At 48.0% G+C, this 26,405-nt stretch overlaps 1 protein-coding gene across 2 annotated transcripts in view; it reads right to left on the bottom strand.

The window, feature by feature from the left end:
* Positions 1 to 26,405, bottom strand: part of LOC134895092 (uncharacterized) — a 253,869-nt gene that overhangs the window by 31,400 nt on the left and 196,064 nt on the right. For both annotated transcript variants that reach the window (XM_063913810.1, XM_063913811.1), the window contains one exon: positions 15,650 to 15,804. In XM_063913810.1, the coding sequence (XP_063769880.1) occupies positions 15,650 to 15,804 (155 nt within the window). The remainder of the gene's footprint in view (positions 1 to 15,649; positions 15,805 to 26,405) is intronic.

The raw sequence follows: 26,405 nt of genomic DNA, 5'->3' as shown, positions 1-26,405 counted from the left end.
CCTCCACGCCAACATCGTCCTCATACATGTCGACACACACGTACCGACACACAGCAGACACACAGGGAATGCTCTTATCGAAGACAGGACCCCACTAGCCCTTTGGGGAGACAGAGGGAGAGTTTGCCAGCACACACCCAAGCGCTATAATATATATGGGAACAACCTTATATAAGTGTTGTTCCTTATAGCAGCTTAAATATATCCAATATATCGCCAAAAAATGCCCCCCCTCTCTGTTTTACCCTGTTTCTGTAGTGCAGTGCAGGGGAGAGTCCTGGGAGCCTTCCTCACAGCGGAGCTGAGCAGGAAAATGGCGCTGTGTGCTGAGGAGAATAAGCCCCGCCCCCTATTTCGGCGGGCTTTCCTCCCGTAGTTTTAGATAACTGGCATGGGTTAAATACATACATATAGCCTTAATGGCTATATGTGATGTATTCTTTTGCCATAAGGTATTAAAATATTGCTGCCCAGGGCGCCCCCAGCAGCGCCCTGCACCCTCCGTGACCGCTTGGTGTGAAGTGTGTGACAACAATGGCGCACAGCTGCAATGCTGTGCGCTACCTTCATGAAGACTGAAGAGCTTTCTGCCGCCTGTTTCCGGACCTTCAATCTTCAGCATCTGAAAGGGGGGGTCGGCGGCGCGGCTCCGGGACGAACCCCAGGGTGAGACCTGTGTTCCGACTCCCTCTGGAGCTAATGGTGTCCAGTAGCCTAAGAATCCAATCCATCCTGCACGCAGGTGAGTTGAAATTCTCTCCCCTAAGTCCCTCGATGCAGTGAGCCTGTTGCCAGCAGGACTCACTGAAAATAAAAAACCTAAAAAACTTTTTCTAAGCAGCTCTTTAAGAGAGCCACCTAGATTGCACCCTGCTCGGACGGGCACAAAAACCTAACTGAGGCTTGGAGGAGGGTCATAGGGGGAGGAGCCAGTACACACCACCTAATCCTAAAGCTTTATTTTTGTGCCCTGTCTCCTGCGGAGCCGCTATTCCCCATGGTCCTGACGGAGTCCCCAGCATCCACTTAGGACGTTAGAGAAATATATACTAACAAGTGAACAAGAAATGCAACAACAAAATTGTAACTTGTTAATTTCCTTTAAAATCCAAAATTTCTTAAAAAGACATTGATCAGGTTCTGATTAAACCAGCATATGGTAAAAAGGGCATATATCATAACAATTGTTTGAGAATCAGCATTGTGTATAACAATGGATTCTAACATGGGGGTCATTCCGAGTTGATCGCTAGCTGCCGTTGTTCACAGCGCAGCGATCAGGCAAAATTATCGCCACTTCTGCGCATGCGTATGCACCGCAATGCGCATGAGCGACGTACGGGTACTAAGGTCTGTGGTTTTGCACAGGTTCTAGCGAAGCTTTCAGTCGCACGGCACAACGCAGGATGATTGACATGAAGTGGGCGTTTCTGGGTGGTAATTGACCGTTTTCAGGGAGTGCTTAGAAAAATGCAGGCGTGCCAGGGAAAACGCAGGCGTGGCAGGGCGAACGCTGGGCGGGTGTGTGACGTCAAAAGCCAACCCTCCAACGTTAGAATCAACGCACACGAAGAGTAACTACAGGGCTGGTCTTGTTTTGCACAAAATGTTTTTGCAGGCGCTCTGCTGCACAAGCATTCGCACTTCTGCTAAGTGAAAAGTCACTCCCCGGCAGGCGGCGACAATGCATTTGCACGGCTGCTAAAAACTGCTAGCGAGCGATCAACTCGGAATGACCCCCCATGTACGCATAAACACTGTGATAAATACATCCAATACTCTTAAGTGATAAAAAGGGGTTAAACAGCCAAATGTATATAAACCAGTACTGTTGGAGAATTAAAATAAGATTTTACTCACCGGTAAATCTATTTCTCGTAGTCCGTAGTGGATGCTGGGAACTCCATAAGGACCATGGGGAATAGACGGGCTCCGCAGGAGACTGGGCACTCTAAAAGAAAGATTAGGTACTATCTGGTGTGCACTGGCTCCTCCCACTATGACCCTCCTCCAGACCTCAGTTAGGATACTGTGCCCGGAAGAGCTGACACAATAAGGAAGGATTTTGAATCCCGGGTAAGACTCATACCAGCCACACCAATCACACCGTATAACTCGTGATACTTCACCCAGTTAATAGTATGAAATATAACTGAGCCTCTCAACAGATGGCTCAACAATAACCCTTTAGTTAGGCAATAACTACATACAAGTATTGCAGACAATCCGCACTTGGGATGGGCGCCCAGCATCCACTACGGACTACGAGAAATAGATTTACCGGTGAGTAAAATCTTATTTTCTCTGACGTCCTAGTGGATGCTGGGAACTCCGTAAGGACCATGGGGATTATACCAAAGCTCCCAAACGGGCGGGAGAGTGCGGATGACTCTGCAGCACCGAATGAGAGAACTCAAGGTCCTCTTCAGCCAGGGTATCAATTTTGTAGAATTTAGCAAACGTGTTTGCCCCTGACCAAGTTGCAGCTCGGCAAAATTGTAAAGCCGAGACCCCTCGGGCAGCCGCCCAAGATGAGCCCACTTTCCTCGTGGAATGGGCTTTTACTGATTTAGGATGCGGCAATCCAGCCGCAGAATGCTCCAGCTGAATTGTGCTACAAATTCAGCGAGCAATAGTCTGCTTAGAAGCAGGAGCACCTATTTTGTTGGGTGCCTACAGGATAAAAAGCGAGTCAGTTTTCCTGACTCCAGCCGTCCTGGAAATATAAATTTTTAAGGCCCTGACTACGTCCAGTAACTTGGAATCTTCCAAGTCCCTAGTAGCCGCAGGCACTACAATAGGTTGGTTCAAGTGAAAAGCTGATACCACCTTAGGGAGAAACTGGGGACGAGTCCTCAATTCTGCCCTATCCATATGGAAAATCAGATAAGGGCTTTTACATGACAAAGCCGCCAATTCTGACACACGCCTGGCCGAAGCCAAGGCCAATAACATGACCACTTTCCACGTGAGATATTTCAAATCCACAGTTTTAAGTGGCTCAAACCAATGTGATTTTAAGAAACTCAACACCACGTTGAGATCCCAAGGTGCCACAGGAGGCACAAAAGGGGGCTGAATATGTAGCACTCCCTTTACAAATATGTCTGAACTCCAGGCAGTGAAGCCAGTTCTTTCTGGAAGAAAATCGACAGAGCCGAAATCTGGACCTTAATGGAACCCAATTTTAGGCCCATAGTCACCCCTGACTGTAGGAAGTGCAGAAAACGACCCAGCTGAAATTCCTCTGTTGGGGCCTTCCTGGCCTCACACCACGCAATATATTTTCGCCAAATACGGTGATAATGTTTTGCGGTTACTTCTTTCCTGGCTTTTATCAGCGTAGGAATGACTTCTTCCGGAATGCCCTTTTCCTTTAGGATCCGGAATTCAACCGCCATGCCGTCAAACGCAGCCACGGTAAGTCTTGGAACAGACAGGGCCCCTGCTGTAGCAGATCCTGTCTGAGTGGTAGAGGCCATGGGTCCTCTGATATCATTTCTTGAAGTTCTGGGTACCAAGCTCTTCTTGGCCCATCCGGAACCACGAGTATCGTTCTTACTCCTCGTTTTCTTATTATTCTCAGTACCTTTGGTATGAGAGGCAGAGGAGGGAATACATAAACCGACTGGTACACCCACGGTGTCACTAGAGCGTCCACAGCTATTGCCTGAGGGTCCCTTGACCTGGCGCAATATCTAGTTTTTTTTTTAGGCGGGACGCCATCATGTCCACCTGTGGCCTTTCCCAACGGTTTACCAACAGTTGGAAGACTTCTGGATGAAGTCCCCACTCTCCCGGGTGTAGGTCGTGTCTGCTGAGGAAGTCTGCTTCCCAGTTGTCCACTCCCGGAATGAACACTGCTGACAGTGCTAAGACGTGATTTTCCGCCCATCGGAGAATCCTTGTGGCTTCTGCCATCGCCATCCTGCTTCTTGTGCCGCCCTGTCGGTTTACATGGGCGACTGCCGTGATGTTGTCTGATTGGATCAGTACCGGCTGGTTTTGAAGCAGAGGCCTTGCCAGACTTAGGGCATTGTAAATGGCCCTCAGTTCCAGAATATTTATGTGTAGGGACGACTCCTGACTTGACCAAAGTCCTTGGAAATTTCTTCCCTGTGTGACTGCCCCCAGCCTCGAAGGCTGGCATCCGTGGTTACTAGGACCCAGTCCTGTATGCCGAATCTGCGGCCCTCTTGAAGATGAGCACTCTGCAGCCACCACAGTAGAGATACCCTGGTCCTTGGAGACAGGGTTATCAGCCGATGCATCTGAAGATGCGATCCCGACCACTTGTCCAAGAGGTCCCACTGAAAGGTTCTTGCATGGAACCTGCCGAATGGAATTTTGCTTCGTAAGAAGCTACCATTTTTCCCAGGACTCGTGTGCAGTGATGCACCGATACCTGTTTTGGTTTCAGGAGGTCTCTGACTAGAGATGACAGCTCCTTGGCTTTCTCCTGGGGGAGAAACACTTTTTTCTGTTCTGTGTCCAGAACCATCCCCAGGAACAGTAGGCGTGTGGTAGGAACCAGCTGTGACTTTGGAATGTATAGAATCCATCCGTGCTGTTGTAGCACTTCCCGAGATCGTGCTACTCCGACCAACAACTGCTCCTTGGACCTCGCCTTTATAAGGAGATCGTCCAAGTACGGGATAATTAAAACTCCCTTTTTTCGAAGGAGTATCATCATTTCTGCCATTACCTTGGTAAAGACCCTCGGTGCCGGGGACAGCCCAAACGGCAGTGTTTGGAATTGGTAATGGCAATCCTGTACCACAAATCTGAGGTACTCCTGGTGAGGATGGTAAATGGGGACATGTAGGTAAGCATCCTTGATGTCCAGGGATACCATGTAATCCCCCTCCTCCAGGCTTGCAATAACCGCCCTGAGCGATTCCATCTTGAACTTGAATTTTTTTATGTATGTGTTCAAGGATTTCAAATTTAAAATGGGTCTCACCGAACCGTCCGGTTTCGGTACCACAAACAGTGTGGAATAGTAACCCCGTCCTTGTTGAAGTAGGGGCACCTTGACTATCACCTGCTGGGAATACAGCTTGTGAATTGCCTCTAGCACAGCCTCCCTGCCTGAGGGAGTTGTCGGCAAGGCAGATTTGAGGAAACGGCGGGGGGGAGACGCCTCGAATTCCAGCTTGTACCCCTGAGATACTACTTGAAGGATCCAGGGATCCACCTGTGAGCGAGCCCACTGATCGCTGAAATTTTTGAGGCGGCCCCCCACCGTACCTAGCTACGCCTGTGGAGCCCCCGCGTCATGCGGTGGACTCAGAGGAAGCGGGGTAAGAATTTTGATTCTGGGAACTGGCTGACTGGTGCAGCTTTTTCCCTCTTCCCTCGTCTCTGTGCAGAAAGGAAGCACCTTTGACCCGCTTGCTTTTCTGAAGCCGAAAGGACTGTACCTGATAATACAGTGCTTTCTTAGGCTGTGAGGAAACCTGAGGTAAAAAATTTTCTTCCCAGCTGTTGCTGTGGATACGAGGTCCCAGAGACCATCCCCAAACAATTCCTCACCCTTATAAGGCTCTATGTGCCTTTTAAAGTCAGCATCACCTGTCCAGTATCGGGTCTCTAATACCCTCCTGACAGAATGGACATTGCATTAATTCTGGATGCCAGCCGGCAAAATATCCCTCTGTGCATCCCTCATATATAAGACGACGTCTTATTTTCGCAAAATAGTATCCCTGTTTGACAGGGTTACAGACCACGCTGCAGCAGCACTATCTGCAGGTCTCAGTCTAGTGCCTGAATGTGTAAATACAGACTTCAGGATAGCCTCCTGCTTTTTATCAGCAGGTACCTTCAAAGTGGCCGTATCCTAAGACGGCAGTGCCACCTTTTTTGACAAACGTGTGAGCGCCTTATCCACCCTAGGGGATATCTCCCAGCGTAACTTATCCTCTGGCGGGAAAGGGTACGCCATCAGTAACTTTTTAGAAATTACCAGTTTCTTATCGGGGGAACCCACGCTTTTTCACACTTCATTCACTCATTTGATGGGGGAACAAAACACTGCCTGCTTTTTCTCCCCAAACATAAAACCCTTTTTTAGTGGTACTTGGGTTAATGTCAGAGATGTGTAACACATTTTTTATTGCCGGGATCATGTAACGGATGTTCCTAGTGGATTGTGTATATGTCTCAACCTCGTCGACACTGGAGTCAGACTCCGTGTCGACATCTGTGTCTGCCATCTGAGGGAGCGGGCGTTTTTGAGCCCCTGATGGCCTTTGAGACGCCTGGGCAGGCGCGGGCTGAGAAGCCGGCTGTCCCATAGCTGTTACGTCATCCAGCCTTTTATGTAAGGAGTTGACACTGTCGGTTTATACCTTCCACCTATCCATCCACTCTGGTGTCGGCCCCATAGGGGGCGACATCACATTAATTGGCATCTGCTCTGCCATCACATAAGCCTCCTCATCAAACGTGTCGACACAGCCGTACCGACACACCGCACACACACATTTGGTACCATGGGGATGTACCAAAGCTCCCAGAATGGGCGGGAGAGCGCGGAGGCTCCTGCAGAACTGATTGACTGAATTTCAGATCATCAGAGGCCAAAGTATCGAACTTGTAGAACTTTGCAAACGTGTTCGACCCCGACCAAGTTGCAGCTCGGTAAAGTTGTACTGCCTAGACACCGCAGGCCCGCCCAGGAAGACCCCACCTTACGAGTAGAGTGGGCCTTAACAGATTTAGGACACGGCAGTCCTGCCGTAGAATAGGCGTGCTGGATAGTGAACCTAATCCAGCGAAAAATAGACTGCTTAGTAGCAGGACACCCAATTTTTTTGGGATCATATAGGACAAACAAACAGTCCGACTTCCTGTGACGAGAGGTTCTCTTCACATAAATCTTCAGAGCCCTCACAACATCCAAGGACTTTGAAGTAATCGAGGAGTCAGTAGCCACTGGCACCACAATAGGTTGGTTGATATGAAATGCCAACACAAACTTTGGAAGGAACTGCGGACGAGTCCGGAGCTCAGCTCTATCCTCATGGAAGATCAAGTAAGGGCTTTTGCATGACAAAGCCCCAAGCTCAGAGACACGCCTAGCAGAAGCTAAGGCCAACAAAGTGACCGGTTTCCATGTAAGAAATTTGAGCTCCACCTCCTGTAGAGGCTCAAACCAATCCGACTGGAGAACCTGCAACACCACGTTAAGGTCCCATGGTGCCGTAGGCGATACAAATGGAGGTTGGATATGCAGAACTCCCTTCAAAAAGGTCTGAACCTCAGCGAGGGCAGCCAATTGCTTTTGAAAGAAAATGGACAGGGCTGAAATCTGGACCTTCACAGATCCCAATCTCAGCCCCATATGTACTTCTGCCTGCAGGAAGAGGAGGAAACGCCCCAGTTGAAATTCCTCCAGAGGAAACTTCTTGGACTCACACCAAGAGACATATTTCTTCCAAATACGATGGTAATGTTTAGACGTTACCCCTTTCCTAGCCTGTATGAGGGTAGAATCACTTCTTTCGGAATACCCTTCCGAGCAAGAATCAGGCGCTCAAATTCCATGCCATCAAACGTAGCCGCGGTAAGTCTTGATAGGCGAACGGCCCCTGCTGCAACAGGTCCTCCCGAAGAGGAAGAGGCCTTGGTGCTTCTTGCAGTAGATTCAGAAGATCCGCGTACCAAGCCCTTCTTGGCCAGTCTGGGGCAATAAGAATCGCTTGAACCCTTGTTCTCCTTATGAGCTTTAGGATTCTTGGGATTAGTGGGAGAGGTGGAAACACGTACACTGACTGGAACACCCACAGAGACACCAGGGCATCCACCGCCACTGCCTGAGAGTCCCTCGACCTGGAACAATAACGCCGAACCTTCTTGTTGAGACGAGAGGCCATCATGTCTATTTGGAGTAGACCCCAAAGATCTGTTACCTCTTTGAACACCTCTGGATGGAGGCCCCACTCTCCTGGATGGAGATCGTGTCTGCTGAGGAAGTCTGCTTCCCAGTTGTCTACTCCCGGAATAAAGTTGTCTGACAGCTCCAACGTGTGCTTTTCTGTCCAGAGGAGTATTCTTGTGACCTCTGACATTGCCGCCTGCTCTTCGTTCCACCCTGTCGGTTTATGTAAGCCACTGTTGTTACGTTGTCCGACTGTACTTGAATCGCCCTGTTTCTTAGAAGAGGGGCCGCCTGAAGAAGACCGTTGTAGACGGATCTTAGTTCCAGAATGTTGATGGGCAGGCCGGCTTCCAGGCTTGACCACCGTCCTTGGAAGGTCACCCCTTGAGTGACTGCTCTCCAGCCCCGGAGGCTCGCATCCGTTGTTAGCAGGACCCAGTCCTGAATCCCGAACCTGCGGCCTTCCAGTAGGTGAGGCAATTGGAGCCACCAGAGGAGTGAAATCCTTGCCCTTGGCAACAGACGAATTCTCTGATGCATGTGGAGGTGAGATCCTGACCACTTGTCCAGGAGGTCCAGTTGGAAGGTCCGAGCATGAAACCTCCCATACTGGAGAGCCTCGTAGGAGGCCACCATCTTTCCCAATAGGTGAATGCATTGATGAACCGACACCCGGGGTGGCTTCAAGACATCCCGGACCATGGATTGGATCACCAACGCCTTGTCCCGCGGAAGAAACACCCGCTGCACTTCCGTATCCAGGATCATTCCCAGAAATGACAATCTCTGGGTTGGTTCCAAATGTGAACCATCTGAAAATTCAGAATCCACCCGCGACTCTGAAGCAGCCGTGTTGTGAGAACAATGGACTGCAGCAGCTTTTCCCTGGACGATGCCTTTATCAGGAGATCGTCCAGATAAGGAATGATGTTCACACCCTGCTTGCAGAGTAGCATCATCATCTCCGCCATCACCTTGGTAAACACCCTCGGTGCTGCTGAGAGGCTGAACGGCAGGGCCTGGAACTGAAAATGACAGTCCAGCAATGCGAAGCGGAGATAAACCTGATGCGGCAGCCAGATCGGAATGTGAAGGTACGCATCCTTGATATCCAGGGATACCACGAATTCCCCCTTTTCCAGACCTGAAATCACCGCCCTGAGAGACTCCATCTTGAACTTGAACTTTAGAAAGGGGTTCAATGATTTTAGGTTCAGGATGGGCCTGACCGAATTATCCGGTTTCGGTACCACAAAAAAGTTCGAATAGTAACCCTTTGACAACATGTGCGGTGGTACCGGCACAATGACTTGTGCCTCCACCAGGTTTTGGACAGCGTCCTGTAGCACTGTGCTGTCCTGCTACAGAGTTGGCAAGCCCGACTTGAAAAAACGATGAGGAGGGAGACTTTGAAATTCCAGCCTGTATCCCTGAGAGACAATATCTACCACCCAGGGATCCAGGCCGGACGAGACCCAGACATGACTGAACTGTCTGAGTTTCGCTCCCACAGACCCCACCTCCGGGCCCTCCCGTCCACCGTCATGCGGAGGACTTTGGGGTACCTGAAGCGGGCTTTTTTTACTGGGAACCAGCAGCAGCAGGTTTCTTGGACTTAACCTTACCTCCCCTGAAGAAGGTATTGGATGACTTGGCCTTTCTGGTCTTGTTGGGCCGAAAGGACGGCTCCGTAGCTGAGGAGAAGGATCTCTTCGGAGCAGGTGCTGCTGAGGGAAGATATGGAGACTTACCCGCTGTAGCAGTAGAAATCCACGTGTCTAGGGCTTACCCAAAGAGAGCCTGGCCAGTATAGGGTAGCGACTCCACACTTCTTCTGGATTCCGCGTCAGCTGACCACTGGCGGAGCCACAGACCCCGACGAGCTGAAACAGACATGGAAGAAATTCCCGCAGCCATGGAACCCAGATCCTTCATGGATTCTACCATGAAACCTGCAGAATCATGAATGTTGCGTAAATACAATGCAACATCATCCCTATCCATCGTATCCAAATCCTCCATCAAGGCAGCCGACCACTTCACTATTGCCTTTGCAATCCATGCACTAGCAATAGTGGGATGCAATATGGCCCCTGAAGCAGTGTACACTGATTTCAGAGTATTATCAATTTTTTTTATCTGCCGGCTCCTTTAAGGCGGTAGATCCCGGTACCAATAAAACCACCTTTTTTGAGAGTCTGGATACAGAAGCGTCAACAATTGGCGGGTTTTCCCACTTTTTCCTATCCTCCGCAGGGAAAGGAAAAGCTACCAGAATCCTCTTAGGAATCTAAAACTTCTTTTCAGGATTCAACCAGGCCTTTTCAAATATAACTTTCAGCTCTTTTGACGCAGGGAAGGTTAGCGAGGCTTTCTTATTTTCAGTGAAGAAAGCCTCCTCAACCTGCTCAGGTGTGGTATCATTAACATTTAACACATCCCTGATAGCCTCTATCAACAACTGCACCCCCCTTGCGAGAGATGTGGACCCCCACAATACGGGATCCGGTCTGAAGATCGACAGTGTCTAGGTCGACACTGTTTAGGTCGACCACTATAGGTCGACAGTCACTAGGTCGACATGGATGGAAGGTCGACAGGGTTTCTAGGTCGACATGTGCTAGGTCGACAGGTCTAAAGGTCGACATGAGTTTTTCACATTTTTTATCTTTTTTTGAATTTTTTCATACTTAACGATCCACGTGGACTACGATTGGAACGGTAAAGTGTGCCGAGCGAAGCGGTAGCGGAGCGAAGGCACCATGCCCTAAGCATGGCGAGCGAAGCGAGCCATGCGAGGGGACGCGGTGCACTAATTTGGGATCCCGGTCACTCTACGAAGAAAACGACACAAAAAAAAAATCCTCATGTCGACCTTTAGACCTGTCGGCCTAGCACATGTCGACCTAGAAACCCTGTCGACCTTCCATCCATGTCGACCTAGTGACTGTCGACCTATAGTGGTCGACCTAAACATTGTCGACCTAGACACTGTCGATTTGATGAACCACACCCCCACAATACATCCCCATCACCATCTGTAGTGTCAGAATCGGTATCCGTGTCGTCTTGTGTTACCTGCACAAGCGCACGTTTGTGGGGGTATATAGTGGGGTGACCCGAAGTACCTGACAAGGGCCATACAGCCATAGAGGACTGCAATACCTGGGTTGCAGATTCATTACTGGCAACCCTATCAGAAATTTGAGAAATCCAAGTCTTGATAGAGGAAAACCACTCTGGTTCCCTTGCTGGAATCTGTGCTAAACCAGTGCTAACCTGACTACATGGAATGGGATCATCCTGTGAGGATAAATCCTCTGCAGCATATGACACTGTATCCCTGGACATTGCTGCTGGTGACCACCAAACACATGACACACACACAGGATGGGGTAAGACAGAGTTTCCCCCCCAAGAATGGCAAGAGAGAGACAGAGATTGGAGCCAACCCACACCCGCGCTTTACACAAGGAGAAACCCCTTATCAGCGCTGACTTGTGCTCCTTAATAGGACACACAGTCAAACAATCAGACTCCCCTCCCTTCTACAACCCCCTGGTACCGTATTACAGTAATCTGGAGCTGCTGTGGAGGGACCAGGATCTTCCTTCAGCAAACAGCATGCAGGAAAATGGCGCTGGAATGCTGCAGGGTCCGCTCTGAGGAGAAGCTCTGCCACCTTCATGGCGCTGTCTTCCCGCTCTTCTGCATTTGAAAATGGTCTGAGGAGTTGTGCTGGCTGGGATCCCTGGGGCCCGATAGGCTTGCTGACCATGGTGAGGTGTAAGCGCTGGCCCAGGGCGCCCCTCACAGCGCCACACAGTGTGCCTCTGGTACCGTCTGGGAGCACGGCTCCCTCCCCTGTTGCCTCCATCTTCACACCGACCCCCCGCTTGCTAGGGGGGTCGGTGACTAACTCACCACTGCTTCAGCTCTGTAAGGGGTCGGCGGCATGCTGCTGGGGTGAGCGGTTTCCCTACGGTAGAGACCGATCAGCCCCTCTGGAGCTCAGTATCCAGTCAGCGGAGTCAGTGGCTCAGACCCCACAGGACGGACACTGCTCCCCCCTTAGTCCCACGCTGCAGGGAGGCTGTTGCCAGCAGCCTCCCTGTAAAATAAAAAACTCTAAACTAAACTTCATTAGGAAAGCTCAGGAGAGCTCCCCTAGCTGTGACCGGCTCATCCAGGCACATTTTCTAAACTGAGTCTGGTAGGAAGGGCATAGAGGGAGGAGCCAGCCCACACTCAAGGGGTATATGCAATTGCGGTCGAATTCCCGAAATTGTCGAATTTCGGGACATTTTCGCCAAAAAAAAAAAAATTCGTCAATGCAATTCAGTACTTTCCGTCCAAAAAACGGACTTTCAAAATTCGACTTTTTGAAATTCGACTTTTTGCAAATTCGACTTTTCTGCAATGATACAAGTGCTGCAATTCGACCAAAGTGTATTCAATTCAAGTTTGGAAATTCGACAACAGTGCTTTTAGACAGCAAATTCGTCATTTTCAATCCGCCACACTTTGGATGGTGAAACCAATAAAAAAAAATTAAAACATGTTTTTTTTGTGTTTTTTTTTCTTGGTAATATCAGATCTATTTATATTAGAAGGGATTAGGTACTTGGTTTGTCTTTTTTGGAGGCACAAGTATTATTTATATATTTTTAAAAATAATATTTTCATTTTTTTTTATAGATGGAATGGTAAAATCCGTAAAAAATGGCGTGGGGTCCCCCCTCCAAAGCATAACCAGCCTCGGGCTCTTCGAGCTGGTCCTGGTTCTAAAAATGCGGGGGAAAAATTGACAGGGGATCCCCCGTATTTTTAAAACCAGCACCGGGCTCTGCGCCTGGTGCTGGTGCAAAAAATACGGGGGACAAAACGAGTAGGGGTCCCCCGTATTTTTTACACCAGCATCGGGCTCCACTAGCTGGACAGATAATGCCACAGCCGGGGGTCACTTTTATACAGTGCCCTGCGGCCGTGGCATTAAATATCCAACTAGTCACCCCTGGCCGGGGTACCCTGGGGGAGTGGGGACCCCTTCAATCAAGGGGTCCCCCCTACCCAGCCACCCAAGGGCCAGGGGTGAAGCCCAAGGCTGTCCCCCCCATCCAAGGGCTGCGGATGGGAGGCTGATAGCCTTGGTAAAATGTCAAGAATATTGTTTTTTCCAGAAGAACTACAAGTCCCAGCAAGCCTCCCCCGCAAGCTGGTTCTTGGAGAACCACAAGTACCAGCATGCGGGAGAAAAACGGGCCCGCTGGTACCTGTAGTTCTACTCGAAAAAAAATACCCAAATAAAAACAGGACACACACACCGTGACAGTAAAACTTTATTTCATACGTCGACACACACATACTTACCTATGTTCACACGCCGACATCGGTCCTCTTCTCCAAGTAGAATCCACGGATACCTGAAAAGAAAAGATCAATATACTCACCTCAGCCAGGGTCCAGAGATACATCCACGTACTTGTTAAAAAAAACAAACCGGACACCCGTACCATGCCGGACTGAAAGGGGTCCCATGCTTACACATGGGACCCCTTACCCCGAATGCAGAGAGACCTCTCAGAGTGACAGCTGTCACAGAAAGGTCTCTAAAGCCAATCAGGAAGCGCAACTTCGTTGCGCTCACCTGATTGGCTGTGCGCTGTCTGAACTCAGACAGCGCATCGCACAGCTCCGTCCATTACTTTCAATGGTGGGAACTTAGCAGCTAGCGGTGAGGTCACCCGCCGGTCAGCGGCTGACCGCTGGTAACCCCCGCAGATGGCAAAGTTCTCACCATTGAAAGTAATGGAGAGGCTTTGCGATGCGCTGTCTGACAGCTCAGACAGCGCACAGCCAATCAGGTGAGCGCCACGGAAGTAGCGCTTCCTGATTGGCTGAAGGGACTTCAGTGACAGGAGTCACGTGGTGTCCCGGCATTCGGGGAAAGGGGTCTGATGTGAAAGCATGGGACCCCTTTCAGTCCGGCATGGCACGGGTGTTCGTTTTTTTTTTTCAACAAGTACGTGGATGTACCTCTGGACGTGGATGTACCTCTGGACGCTGGAAGGTGAGTATAATTTTTTTCACAGGTACCCTCGGATCGTCGGAGACCGTGGCAGTCAGCGTGTCAACATAGGTAAGTATGTGTGTGTCGGCAGTGTGTAATAAAGTTTTACTGTCACTGTGTCTGTGTACTGTTTTTATTTGGGTATTTTTTTCCCAGTAGAACTACAGGTACCAGCGGGCCCGTTTTTCTCCCGCATGCTGGTACTTGTGGTTCTCCAAGTACCAGCTTGCGGGGGAGGCTTGCTGGGACTTGTAGTACTGCTGGAAAAAACAATATTCTTATTATTTTTCTCAAGGCTATCAGCCTCCCATCCGCAGCCATTGGATGGGGGGGACAGCCTCGGGCTTCACCCCTGGCCCTTGGGTGGCTGGGGGGGGGACCCCTTGATTGAAGGGGTCCCCACTCCCCCAGGGTACCCCGGCCAGGGGTGACTAGTTGGATATTTAATGCCACGGCCGCAGGGCACTGTATAAAAGTGACCCCCGGCTGTGGCATTATCTGTCCAGCTAGTGGAGCCCGATGCTGGTGTAAAAAATACGGGGGACCCCTACTCTTTTTGTCCCCCGTATTTTTTGCACCAGCACCAGGCGCAGAGCCCGGTGCTGGTTTTAAAAATACGGGGGATCCCTGCCCAATTTTTCCCCGCATTTTTAGAACCAGGACCAGCTCGAAGAGCCCGAGGCTGGTTATGCTTTGAAGGGGGGACCCCACGCCATTTTTTTTACGGGTTTTTCCCGTTTTTTCCCGTTTTTTTAAATCGCGGCAAAATCCGGCAAATCGGCCGTTTTTCGCCCGCGGGACCGTCGAATCCGTTTTTCATTGAATATGGTGAATTCCGGCAGCCACCTGCCGGAATTCACCTGTCGAATTGTGTCGAATTAAAAAACGGCGATAATTTGCCGCGATTCGCCGTGAATTGCATATACCCCTTAAACTCTTAAAGTGCCAATGGCTCCTGGTGGACCCGTCTATACCCCATGGTACTAATGTGGACCCCAGCATCCTCTAGGACGTAAGAGAAACATGGTAGAACAGGATACAGCATGGGTAATAGCTAAAAGAATGGTTTAGGGTAAGTATGGGAATTAGAAGCGATGGCAACAGACTGGATGGAGAGGAGAGGTTGTGTGTGGATTAGATGGGAAGTCAGCAATCAGAGCCGGTGTGGGGGCAGACAGTGCACATGGGGGAGGGGAGATATATTGTGTCCCTTAACTAGTCATTTTATAGTGTAACATGATGATTATAATTCAAACTACAGGGGTCAATAATATACAAACTTCCTGTCCAACACTTCGCTGTGGTAGTATATTGTCATACCTCCCAACACTGGGAGATGGGGAAGCGGGACTCCCAGGCGTGACGTGGGGACGTGGTCTATAGAAAAGAGGACATGGCTTCGCGGGAGTGCAGTGAGAGTGAAGGAGTCTCCCAACTGCTCCCCCACCACCACCACCACCACAGGACACTGTGGCCCGCAGGTGGAACAACGGGACAGTCACAAAAAATGGGACTGTCCCGCGAAAATCAGGACAGCTGGGAGGTATGATATTATAGTGTTAGAGGTAGTCTTTTCTTTTGAAGAGTTGGAAACAGAGTGTTTGAGGATTGGGATGAAAACATAAATTGTATGTTTTGTACAGTTGTGTAGTGCTTCACAAAAATTTCATTTCAAGAGTATAATCATTACGTACTGTGCAGATGCCTCCACAAGAGAAATTATGCCTTTATCAGTGGCCGCAGTCCAGCTTATGTCCACCGATGTTAATCTAGTGCAGTAATTACTGGCAGTCAATAAAACCAAATCTCCTTCAAGTCTTGGCCCACTGCAATTTGTTACATTAAGTGCCTGTGTAAACAAAAGTAAAATACTTTGAAGGATATTTATAAAACAGCAAGTGCAAACAAATTGTATGTAACAGTGTTAATTTCATAACATTATATAATGTACAGTATACAAGGCTACATTGAAGCCAATAGCAATAAATCTGATTTTGTATTTTGTCTTGTTTAGAAAAATAACAGGTTTAATCTGATTGGTTGTTATGGGTTACAGCTCAATTGGACCTCATTTAGACTTGTACGCAAACACAATGGATTGCCTACGGCAGCATTTTTCAAAATAAGGATGTGTTGCCCCCATTTGTAGGAATGGCCAGGCCCCAGCTGAGCCTTTCCTTCAATCATTCTGAGTAAGCCGCTGGTCGCGATAATGATCTGTCTGAGTAAGCCGATGGTTGCAATCAGCAGCGGCTCCTAACTTGGTGGAGGAGGGTCTGCCCCTGGGCGCGCTGCTGGTCCCTCTTTTCATGTCCCCACCACTGAGTCCCCTGTCCCTACCGCCGGCTGGGTCCCGGCATCTGTACAGTGTAGTTCACAGAGGCTGGGGGACATCCGCAGTAGGGGTGACGGTACTGCGCATGCGCAACACCCCGGCTTCTGTGGACTGCATCAGCTGCAGCCCATAGCAGCCGGCTATGGCTGCCCAAACAGCAGAGAGTGGCTTCCTAGATGAAGCTAGCTCCCTGCGTATTGCAGCCCGGTCTGGCAGTCCCAGAGAGAGGTAGCACTTCCCAATGGGACTGCCTGTAATGTCTCTGACTGGCAGGTAGGACTTCCAATAGGAAGTCACTGCCAGTCTCAGTGAAGCCAGTGCAGTCTCACGGACAGCATCTGGCTTCACAGACTCTGTGCTGAAGTGGCGGATTTTACCTGGGCCAAAATGTGCCACTGGTTGCAATTAGAGAGGTCCGGATTGCTTGGAATCCAAGCCGCTTCGAATATTTGTAATCCGAGTCCACCCGAGCTGCGGCTCGGGTGTTCCCGCTAGACTTGTATTCCACATTGAGGCCAAATGTCATCTTCCCGGCGTTGGATTCTCATGTGACTAAGATTCTGTTTAAGGCGCTGTGGCCAGGGTTCAGTGCTATTTCACTGGAACGCAAGCTGCCGTTTGCTGTGTTATACTCTGCTGTAGTGGCTGTACTGTATAGTGGCCCATGGTTGTGCTGGATAGTGACTGTATATAGGGGGCACACTGCATTGCTTATGCATGCTGTGCTAAATTCTGCTATACTGTCTGTGCTGTGTCCAGATTCAAAAGTGGCTGTGCTGTATAGTGAGTGACTGTGTATAGGTAGCATGCTGCATCCTGCTGTGTGCTGCACTATACTCTGCTATACTGACTGTGCTATGTCCAGACTCTAGAGTCTCACAAGTGGCTGTGCTGTATAGTGACTGTGATAGGTGGCATGCTGCATACTGCTGTGTATTGTGCTATACTCTGCTATACTGGCTGTGCTGTGTCCAGACTCACAAATGGCTGTGCTGTATAGTGACTGTGTACAGGGGGCATGCTGCACTCTGCTGTGTGTTGTGCTATACTCTGCTATACTGACTGTGCTGTATAGTCACTGTGTATAGGTGGCATGCTGCACGCTGCTGTGTGCTGTACAAAACTCTGCTATACTGGCTGTGCTGTGTCTAGACTCACAAGTGGCTCTGCTGTATATAGGGGGCACATGCATCTAAAAGCCTGTGATCCATGCAGTTCAAACCAAGCTGCAAGTTAAAACACAAAAAATAAAAATAAAATATATATTTCTTTTGTTGGTATTGTTTGGTGTGCTTTGTTGACGTGAATCTGTAAGCCCTGTGATCCACGCAGTTTGAACTGAGCTTCAAGTTTAAAAATAGAAAAATATATATATATTTATTGTTTTTATACTAATTGCTTATAAGCCCTGTGAACATGCAGTTGGAACTGAAATGCAGGTTTAAAAATAGAAAAATAAAATATATATATATCTATTGTTATATCTATTGTTTTTGGACTGGTTGTTTGGTGTGCTTATAAGCCCTGTGAAACATGCAGTTGGAACTGAGCTGCAGGTTTAAAAATAGAAAATAAAATATATCTAATATATCTATTGTTTTTGGACTGGTTGGTTGGTGCATTTATAAGCACTGTGAATTCTGCAATTGGAACCAAGCTGCAGGTTTAAAAATTGAAAAATAAAGTATATATATATATATATATATATATATAATACATCTATTGTTATATCTGTTGTTTTTGCACTGGTTGGTTGGTGCGCTTATAAGCTCTGTGATCCACGCTGTTGGAACCAAGCTTTGGGTTTAAAAATTGAAAAAGAAAATATATATATATATCTAATATATCTATTGTTATATCTAATGTTTTTGCACTGGTTGGTTGGTGCGCTTATAAGCTCTGTGATCCATGCAGTTGGAACCAAGCTGCAGTTTAAAAAAAGTAGAAAAATAAAATATATATAATATAGCTATTGTTTTTGTACTGGTTGGTTTGTGCATTTTGTTCACTTCACGTGCATCTATAAGCCCTGTGATCCATGCAGTTGGAACAGAGCTGCAGGTTTAAAAATAGAAAAAATATATATATATCTATTGTTTTTGTACTAGTTGGTTGGTGCGCTTTACTCAAGTACAATTTGTTCACGTGCATCTATTAGCCCTGTGATCACCGCAGTGATCTGTGACTTGACAAATTGATAACTATTAGTTTAGAGATGAGCAACCAAATACTTGTGCAGAAGCTGCTGCCACCAGTCATGATGATGATGCTAGTCCAGCATCATCATCTACTAAAGCCGATGCTCAAGGGCATACCGTGTCTAAGTCAGGGTATCTAAAATCAAAAACCCAGTATACAGTGTTAAACAGAAAGACACCTCTTATAAAGGGAAGGTTTGGTGCAGAAAAAAATAAGAATTTACTTACCGATAATTCTATTTCTCGTAGTCCGTAGTGGATGCTGGGGACTCCGTCAGGACCATGGGGTTTAGCGGCTCCGCAGGAGACAGGGCACAATACTAAAAGCTTTAGGATCAGGTGGTGTGCACTGGCTCCTCCCCCTATGACCCTCCTCCAAGCCTCAGTTAGGATACTGTGCCCGGACGAGCGTGCATAATAAGGAAGGATATTGAATCCCGGGTAAGACTCATACCAGCCACACCAATCACACCGTACAACCTGTGATCTGAACCCAGTTAACAGTATGATAACAACGAAGGAGCCTCTGAAAAGATGGCTCACAACAAGAATAACCCGATTTTTGTAACAATAACTATGTACAAGTATTGCAGACAATCCGCACTTGGGATGGGCGCCCAGCATCCACTACGGACTACGAGAAATAGAATTATCGGTAAGTAAATTCTTATTTTCTCTGACGTCCTAAGTGGATGCTGGGGACTCCGTCAGGACCATGGGGATTATACCAAAGCTCCCAAACGGGCGGGAGAGTGCGGATGACTCTGCAGCACCGAATGAGAGAACTCCAGGTCCTCCTCAGTCAGGGTGTGCCCCTGACCAAGTAGCAGCTCGGCAAAGTTGTAAAGCCGAGACCCCTCGGGCAGCCGCCCAAGATGAGCCCACTTCCTTGTGGAATGGGCTTTTACTGATTTTGGCTGTGGCAAGCCTGCCACAGAATGTGCAAGCTGAATTGTACTACAAATCCAGCGAGCAATCGTCTGCTTAGAAGCAGGAACACCCATCTTGTTGGGTGCATACAGGCTGAACAGCGAGTCAGATTTTCTGACTCCAGTCGTCCTGGAAACATATATTTTCAGGGCCCTGACAACGTCAAGTAACTTGGAGTCCTCCAAGTCCCTAGTAGCCGCAGGTACCACAATAGGTTGGTTCATGTGAAAAACAGAAAACACCTTAAGGAGAAATTGAGGACGAGTCCTCAATTCTGCCCTGTCAGAATGAAAAATTAAGTAAGGGCTTTTATATGATAAAGCCGCCCATTCTGACACACGCCTGGCTGAAGCCAGGGCTAATAGAATCTTCACCTTCCATGTGAAATATTTTAATTCCACAGTGGTGAGTGGATCAAACCAATGTGACTTTAGGAAACTCAAAACAACATTGAGATCCCAAGGTGCCACTGGGGGCACAAAAGGAGGCTGTATATGCAGTACCCCTTTTACAAACGTCTGAACTTCAGGCACTGAAGCCAGTTCTTTCTGGAAGAAATTTGACAGGGTCGAAATTTGAACCTTAATGGACCCTAATTTTAGGCCCATAGACAGTCCTGTTTTCAGGAAATGTAGGAAACGACCCAGTTGGAATTCCTCTGTAGGGACCTTCTTGGTCTCACACCACGCAACATATTTTCGCCAAATGCGGTGAAAATGTTTTGCGGTTACATCCTTCCTGGCTTCGACCAGGGTAGGGATGACTTCATCTGGAATGCCCTTTCAGGATCCGGCGTTCAACTGCCATGCCGTCAAACGCAGCCGCGGTAAGTCTTGGAACAGACAAGGCCCCTGCTGGAGCAGGTCCTTTCTTAAAGGTAGAGGCCACGGTTCTTCCGTGAGCATCTCTTGAAGTTCCGGGTACCAAGTCCTTCTTGACCCATCCGGAACCACGAGTATCGTTCTTACTCATCTCCTTCTTATGATTCTCAGTACTTTTGGTATGAGATGCATAGGAGGGAACACATACCCTGACTGGTACACCCACAGTGTTACCAGAGCGTCCACCGCTATTGCCTGAGGGTCCCTTGACCTGGCGCAATATTTGTCTAGATTTTGTTCAGGCGGGACGCCATCATGTCCACCTTTGGTTTTTCCCAACGGTTTACAATCATGTGGAAGACTTCCCGCTGAAGTCCCCACTCTCCCGGGTGGAGGTTATGCCTGCTGAGGAAGTTTGCTTCCCAGTTTTCCACTCCCGGAATTAACACTGCTGAGAGTGTTATCACATGATTTTTCGCCCAGCGAAGAATCCTTGCAGTTTCTGCCATTTCCCTCCTGCTTCATGTGCCGCCCTGTCTGTTTACGTGGGCGACTGCCGTGATGTTGTCCCACTGGATCAACACCGGCCGACCCCGAAGCAGAGGTCTTGCTAAGCTTAGAGCCTTGTAAATTGCCCTTAGCTCCAGTATATTTATGTGGAGAGAAGTCTCCAGACTTGATCACACTCCCTGGAAATTTTTTCCTTGTGTGACTGCTCCCCAGCCACTCAGGCTGGCATCCGTGGTCACCAGGACCCAGTCCTGAATGTCGAATCTGCGGCCCTTTCATAGATGAGCACTCTGCAGCCACCGCAGAAGAAAACACCCTTGTCCTTGGAGACAGGGTTATCCGCTGATGCATCTGAAGATGCGATCCGGACCATTTTCCCAGCAGATTCCACTGAAAGGTTCTTGCGTGAAATCTACCGAATGGGATCGCTTTGTAAGAAACCACCATTTTTCACAGGACCTTTGTGCAATGATGCACTGATACTTTTCCTGGTTTTAGGAGGTTCCTGACTAGCTCGGATAACTCCCTGGTCTTCTTCTCCGGGAGAAAACATCCTTTTCTGGACTGTGTCCAGAATCATTCCTAGGAACATTAGACGTGTCGTCGGAAAAAGCTGCGATTTTGGAATATTTAGAATCCACTCGTGCTGTCGTAGAACTACTTGAGATAGTGCTACTCCGACCGCCAACTGTTCTCAGGACCTTGCCCTTATCAGGAAAGCGTCCATATTTCTTTTAGGAAGAATCATCATTTCGGCCATTACCATGGTAAAGACCCGGGGTGCCGTGGACAATCCAAACGGCAGCGTCTGAACTGATAGTGACAGTTCTGTACCACGAGCCTGAGATACCCTTGGTGAGAAGGGCAAAATTTGGACATGTAGGTAAGCGTCCCTGATATCCAGTGACACCATATCGTCCTGGTTCGCTATCACTGCTCTGAGTGACTCCATCTTGATTTGAACCCTTGTATGTAATTGTTCAAATCTTTTAGACCTCACCGAGCCGTTTGGCTTCAGTACCACAATATAGTGTGGAATAATACCCCTTCCCTTGTTGTAGGAGGGGTACTTTGATTATCACCTGCTGGGAATACAGCCTGTGAATTTTTTTCCAATACTGCCTCCCTGTCGGAGGGAGACGTTGGTAAAGCAGACTTCAGGAACTTGTGAGGGGAAGACGTCTCGAATTTCCAATGTACACCTGGGATACTACGTGTAGGATCCAGGAGTCCACTTGCGAGTGAGCCCACTGCGTGCTGAAACTCTTGAGATGACCCCCCACCGCACCTGAGTCCGCTTGTATGGCCCCAGCGTCATGCTGCGGACTTGGCAGAAGCTGTGGAGGACTTCTGTTCCTGGGAATGGGCTGCCTGCTGCAGTCTTCTTCCCTTTACTCTAACCCTGGGCAGATATGACTGGCCTTTTGCCCGCCTGCCTTTATGGGTACGAAAGGACTGAGACTGAAAAGACTGTGTCCATTTCTGCTGAGATGTGACTTGGGGTAACAAAAGTGGATTTTCCAGCTGTTGCCATGGCCACCAGGTCCGATGGACCGCCCCTTTATACGGCAATACTTTCATGTGCCGTCTGGAATCTGCATCACCTGACCACTGTCGTGTCTATAAACATCGTCTGGCAGATATGGACATCACATCTACTCTTGATGCCAGAATGCAAATATCCCTCTGCGCATCTCGCATATATAGAAATGCATCCTTAAAATGCTCTATAGTCAATAAAATATTGTTCCTGTCAAGGGTATCAATATTTTCAGTCAGGAAATCCGACCAAGCCCCCCCAGCGCTGCACATCCAGGCTGAGGCGATTGCTGGTCGTAGTATAACACCAGTATGTGTGTATATACTTTTTAGGATATTTTTCAGCTTCCTATCAGCTGGCTCTTTGAGGGCGGCCGTATCTGGAGACGGTAACGCCACTTGTTTTTATAAGCGTGTGAGCGCCTTATCCACCCTAAGGTGTGTTTCCCAACTCGCCCTCACTTCTGGCGGGAAAGAGTATACCTCCAATAATTTTCTATCGGAGGAAACCCACGTATCATCACACACTTTAATTTATCTGATTCAGGAAAAACTACAAGTAGATTATTCCCACCCTACATAATACCCTTATTTGTGGTACTTGTAGTATCAGAAATATGTAACACCTCCTTCATTGCCCTTAACATGTAACGTGTGGCCCTAAAGGAAAATACGTTTGTTTCTTCACCGTCGACACTGAAGTCAGTGTCCGTGTCTGTGTCGACCAACTGAGGTAAATGGGCGTTTTTACAAGCCCCTGACGGTGTCTGAGACGCCTGGACAGGTACTAATTTGTTTGCCGGCCGTCTCATGTCGTCAACCGACCTTGCATCGTGTTGACATTATCACGTAATTCCTAAATAAGCCATCCATTCCGGTGTCGACTCCCTAGAGAGTGACATCACCAATACAGGCAATTTGCTCCGCCTCCTCACCAACATCGTCCTCCTACATGTCGACACACACGTACCGACACACAGCACACACACAGGGAATGCTCTGATAGAGGACAGGACCCCACTAGCCCTTTGGGGAGACAGAGGGAGAGTTTGCCAGCACACACCAAAAACGCTATAATTATACAGGGACAACCCCTTATACAAGTGTTTTCCCTTATAGCATTTTCACATATGTAATCATATCGCCAAATAAGTGCCCCCCCTCTCTGTTTTAACCCTGTTTCTGTAGTGCAGTGCAGGGGAGAGCCTGGGAGCCTTCCTCACAGCAGAGCTGAGCAGGAAAATGGCGCCGTGTGCTGAGGAGAATAGGCCCCGCCCCCTAAAACGGCGGGCTCTTCTCCCGGAGTTTGTGAGATCTGGCAGGGGTTAAATACATCCATATAGCCTCAAGGGCTATATGTGATGTATTTTAGCCATAAAAAAGGTATAATACATTGCTGCCCAGGGCGCCTCCCCCAGCGCCCTGTACCCTCAGTGACCGCTGGTATGAAGTGTGCTGACAACAATGGCGCACAGCTGCAGTGCTGTGCGCTACCTTATGAAGACTGAAAGTCTTCTGCCGCCTGTTTCTGGACCTCTGGACCTCTTCAACTTCGGCATCTGCAAGGGGGGTCGGCGGCACGGCCCCGGGACGAACCCCAGGGTGAGACCTGTGTTCCGACTCCCTCTGGAGCTTATGGTGTCCAGTAGCCTAAGAAGCAAATCCATCCTGCACGCAGGTGAGTTTACTTCTCTCCCCTAAGTCCCTCGTAGCAGTGAGCCTGTTGCCAGCAGGACTCACTGAAAATAAAAAACCTAACTTAAACTTTTATTCTAAGCAGCTCAGGAGAGCCACCTAGATTGCACCCTTCTCGGCCGGGCACAAAAATCTAACTGAGGCTTGGAGGAGGGTCATAGGGGGAGGAGCCAGTGCACACCACCTGATCCTAAAGCTTTTATTATTGTGCCCTGTCTCCTGCGGAGCCGCTAAACCCCATGGTCCTGACGGAGTCCCCAGCATCCACTTAGGACGTCAGAGAAACATAAATTTGCTAACATGCCATTCACCACATGCAGTGGCAAGCAAAGGCTCAGGCCTTAGTCTTTATTTCTAAGTGGTGGTTCTGCAACTGTCAGTGAGGCTTCTTCTTCATCTCTTGATGATGCAAGAACTTTTCACTCACAGTCTAGTAGAGGTGTAAAAAAAAAACACTAAAGTAGTAGAACAAACTGCATTCAGAAGCCAAAATGTCACAAATCCTCGCAGAGAGTCTAAGTGTATCCTTGAGTGCTATGTGTGAGCCTGACCTTTACAATACTGTACTCACAGAGAAGCTGCCTTCCACCATTCCTGCTCCCTCTGCAAATGTGGGGATGAGCAGCAGAAGTACAGCTGATGACATAGAAAATGAGGATGCCACTGTGGAATTACAAGAGAATGAGGGGGATATTTGTGTAGCTGACACTGGTGCTGATGAGGATGTTGAGGATGTTGTTTGTGTAAGTAAGGCACTAGTGGAAGCAGCTCTTGGCTATGATATGAAGATGGCCATTGTCATGCCTTTGCATAGGAACAACATATCCACCTCGGATGTGTGGAATTATTTTTACCCAAATCCTAACAACATTTGTCAAGCCAGCTGTAGCCTTTGTAGGACCACAGTAAGTAGAGGTAGGGATGTTAACCATCTAGGAACCTCCATCAGGTTACGTAATTTGCAGAGAACTCATGACAAGTTATTGGTAACATCAAAAGCTGGTGCTAAAAAAATAACAAGCAGTGCAGCATCAGCTAGCTCTCTTCTCTCAACTAGATCTAACCACCTGCAATCTACACAGCCAACACCTTCATCCTCAATATACTCAGTAATCATCAGAGGTAGTCCGACATCAAATTTGTTAAGGCTAGGTGACTCCTCCCCATTCCATTATTCCTCAGAAGAATCCTTGAGCACTAGGCCTGCTGCTGCGGCTGAGGTTGGTTCTTCATCCCAGAAGGGGACCAAGAAGTTTACTAGTAGTATTGTAAAAAAAATCAATTGACTGTAAAACCCCTTTGCAAGGGGAAGAAAGTATGACAGCTCTCACCCAGTCACACAGGTGATCACTGACACCACCACTGCTATGCTAGTATTAGTTCAGCATCCAATATCCGCCATTAATGCAGTGGGTTTTACACAGGTAATCTCCGGTACCAAAATCCATCTCGGTTCCATTTTAGTTGAAAAGCCATTCCTCAGCTGTACCAGGATGTTAAAAAAAAACATAATTATTGGCGTACAAAATGCTATTGTGCCCACTGCCAATTAACCACAGATATGTGGACAAGCGGTAGTGGGCAAACTAAAGATTACATGACTGTGACAGCCCACTGGGTGGGTGACTTGCCTTCAGCAGCAGTAGAAGTAGTATCTAACAAACAACGCCAGCTCTTTCAAAGGCAGGCTACTCTGTGAATCACCAAATTCAGTAGGAGGCATACCGCTGACAATCTCTTAGAAAAACTATGGGATGTCATAGAAACATGGCTTTCCCCACTTGGACTCTCCTCAGGAGTTTTGATATCTGATAAGTCACAAATATTGTGAGAAAAATAGAATTGACCACGTGCTTGATCAAATCTATTCATTAATTCATGTGACAGCTAATGACACAAGGGATACTCAACCCTTGAAAATACTGAACACAGAAAAAAAGGAGTTTTGTCACAGTGCTCAGGAATTAAATTTAGACAAAAGTATTTATTTAAAATACATACAACAGTTTTAAGAACAAACCACCAGCCGATTTCTGATGTGTCTCACAGTATAGTTTCTAAAAAAAAAATTAGTGTAAAAATAAGTTGTTTCCCCTGTTTGAAACAGAGTAGGCAAAGAATATGTATACTTTTGTATCAGATTTCAATGTAACTAGCAACAGCTGCAAATAGCTTATCAAACGCAACTTGTAGTGATTTTAGCAAGGAAAGAATCTGTCTCCTAGCCTTTATCAAAGACTTACACATAAATTAATACTCTAATTTCCCACACATGCCATTATTCTTAAAGGGGGAAACAGTATGTAACTGTATGCATAATTAATTTAAATTAATATACAACTACTTATTGGAGTATATACTTAAGATCCAATGTCACAGCTCCTTAGAAAGTCTGTGTGTATAATTTCATCTGTCTGTAAAA

The sequence above is a fragment of the Pseudophryne corroboree genome, chromosome 1, assembly GCF_028390025.1.
Source record: "Pseudophryne corroboree isolate aPseCor3 chromosome 1, aPseCor3.hap2, whole genome shotgun sequence".
NCBI classification, from domain to species: Eukaryota; Metazoa; Chordata; class Amphibia; order Anura; family Myobatrachidae; genus Pseudophryne; species Pseudophryne corroboree.
This window is presented reverse-complemented; position numbering and strand designations above follow the sequence as displayed.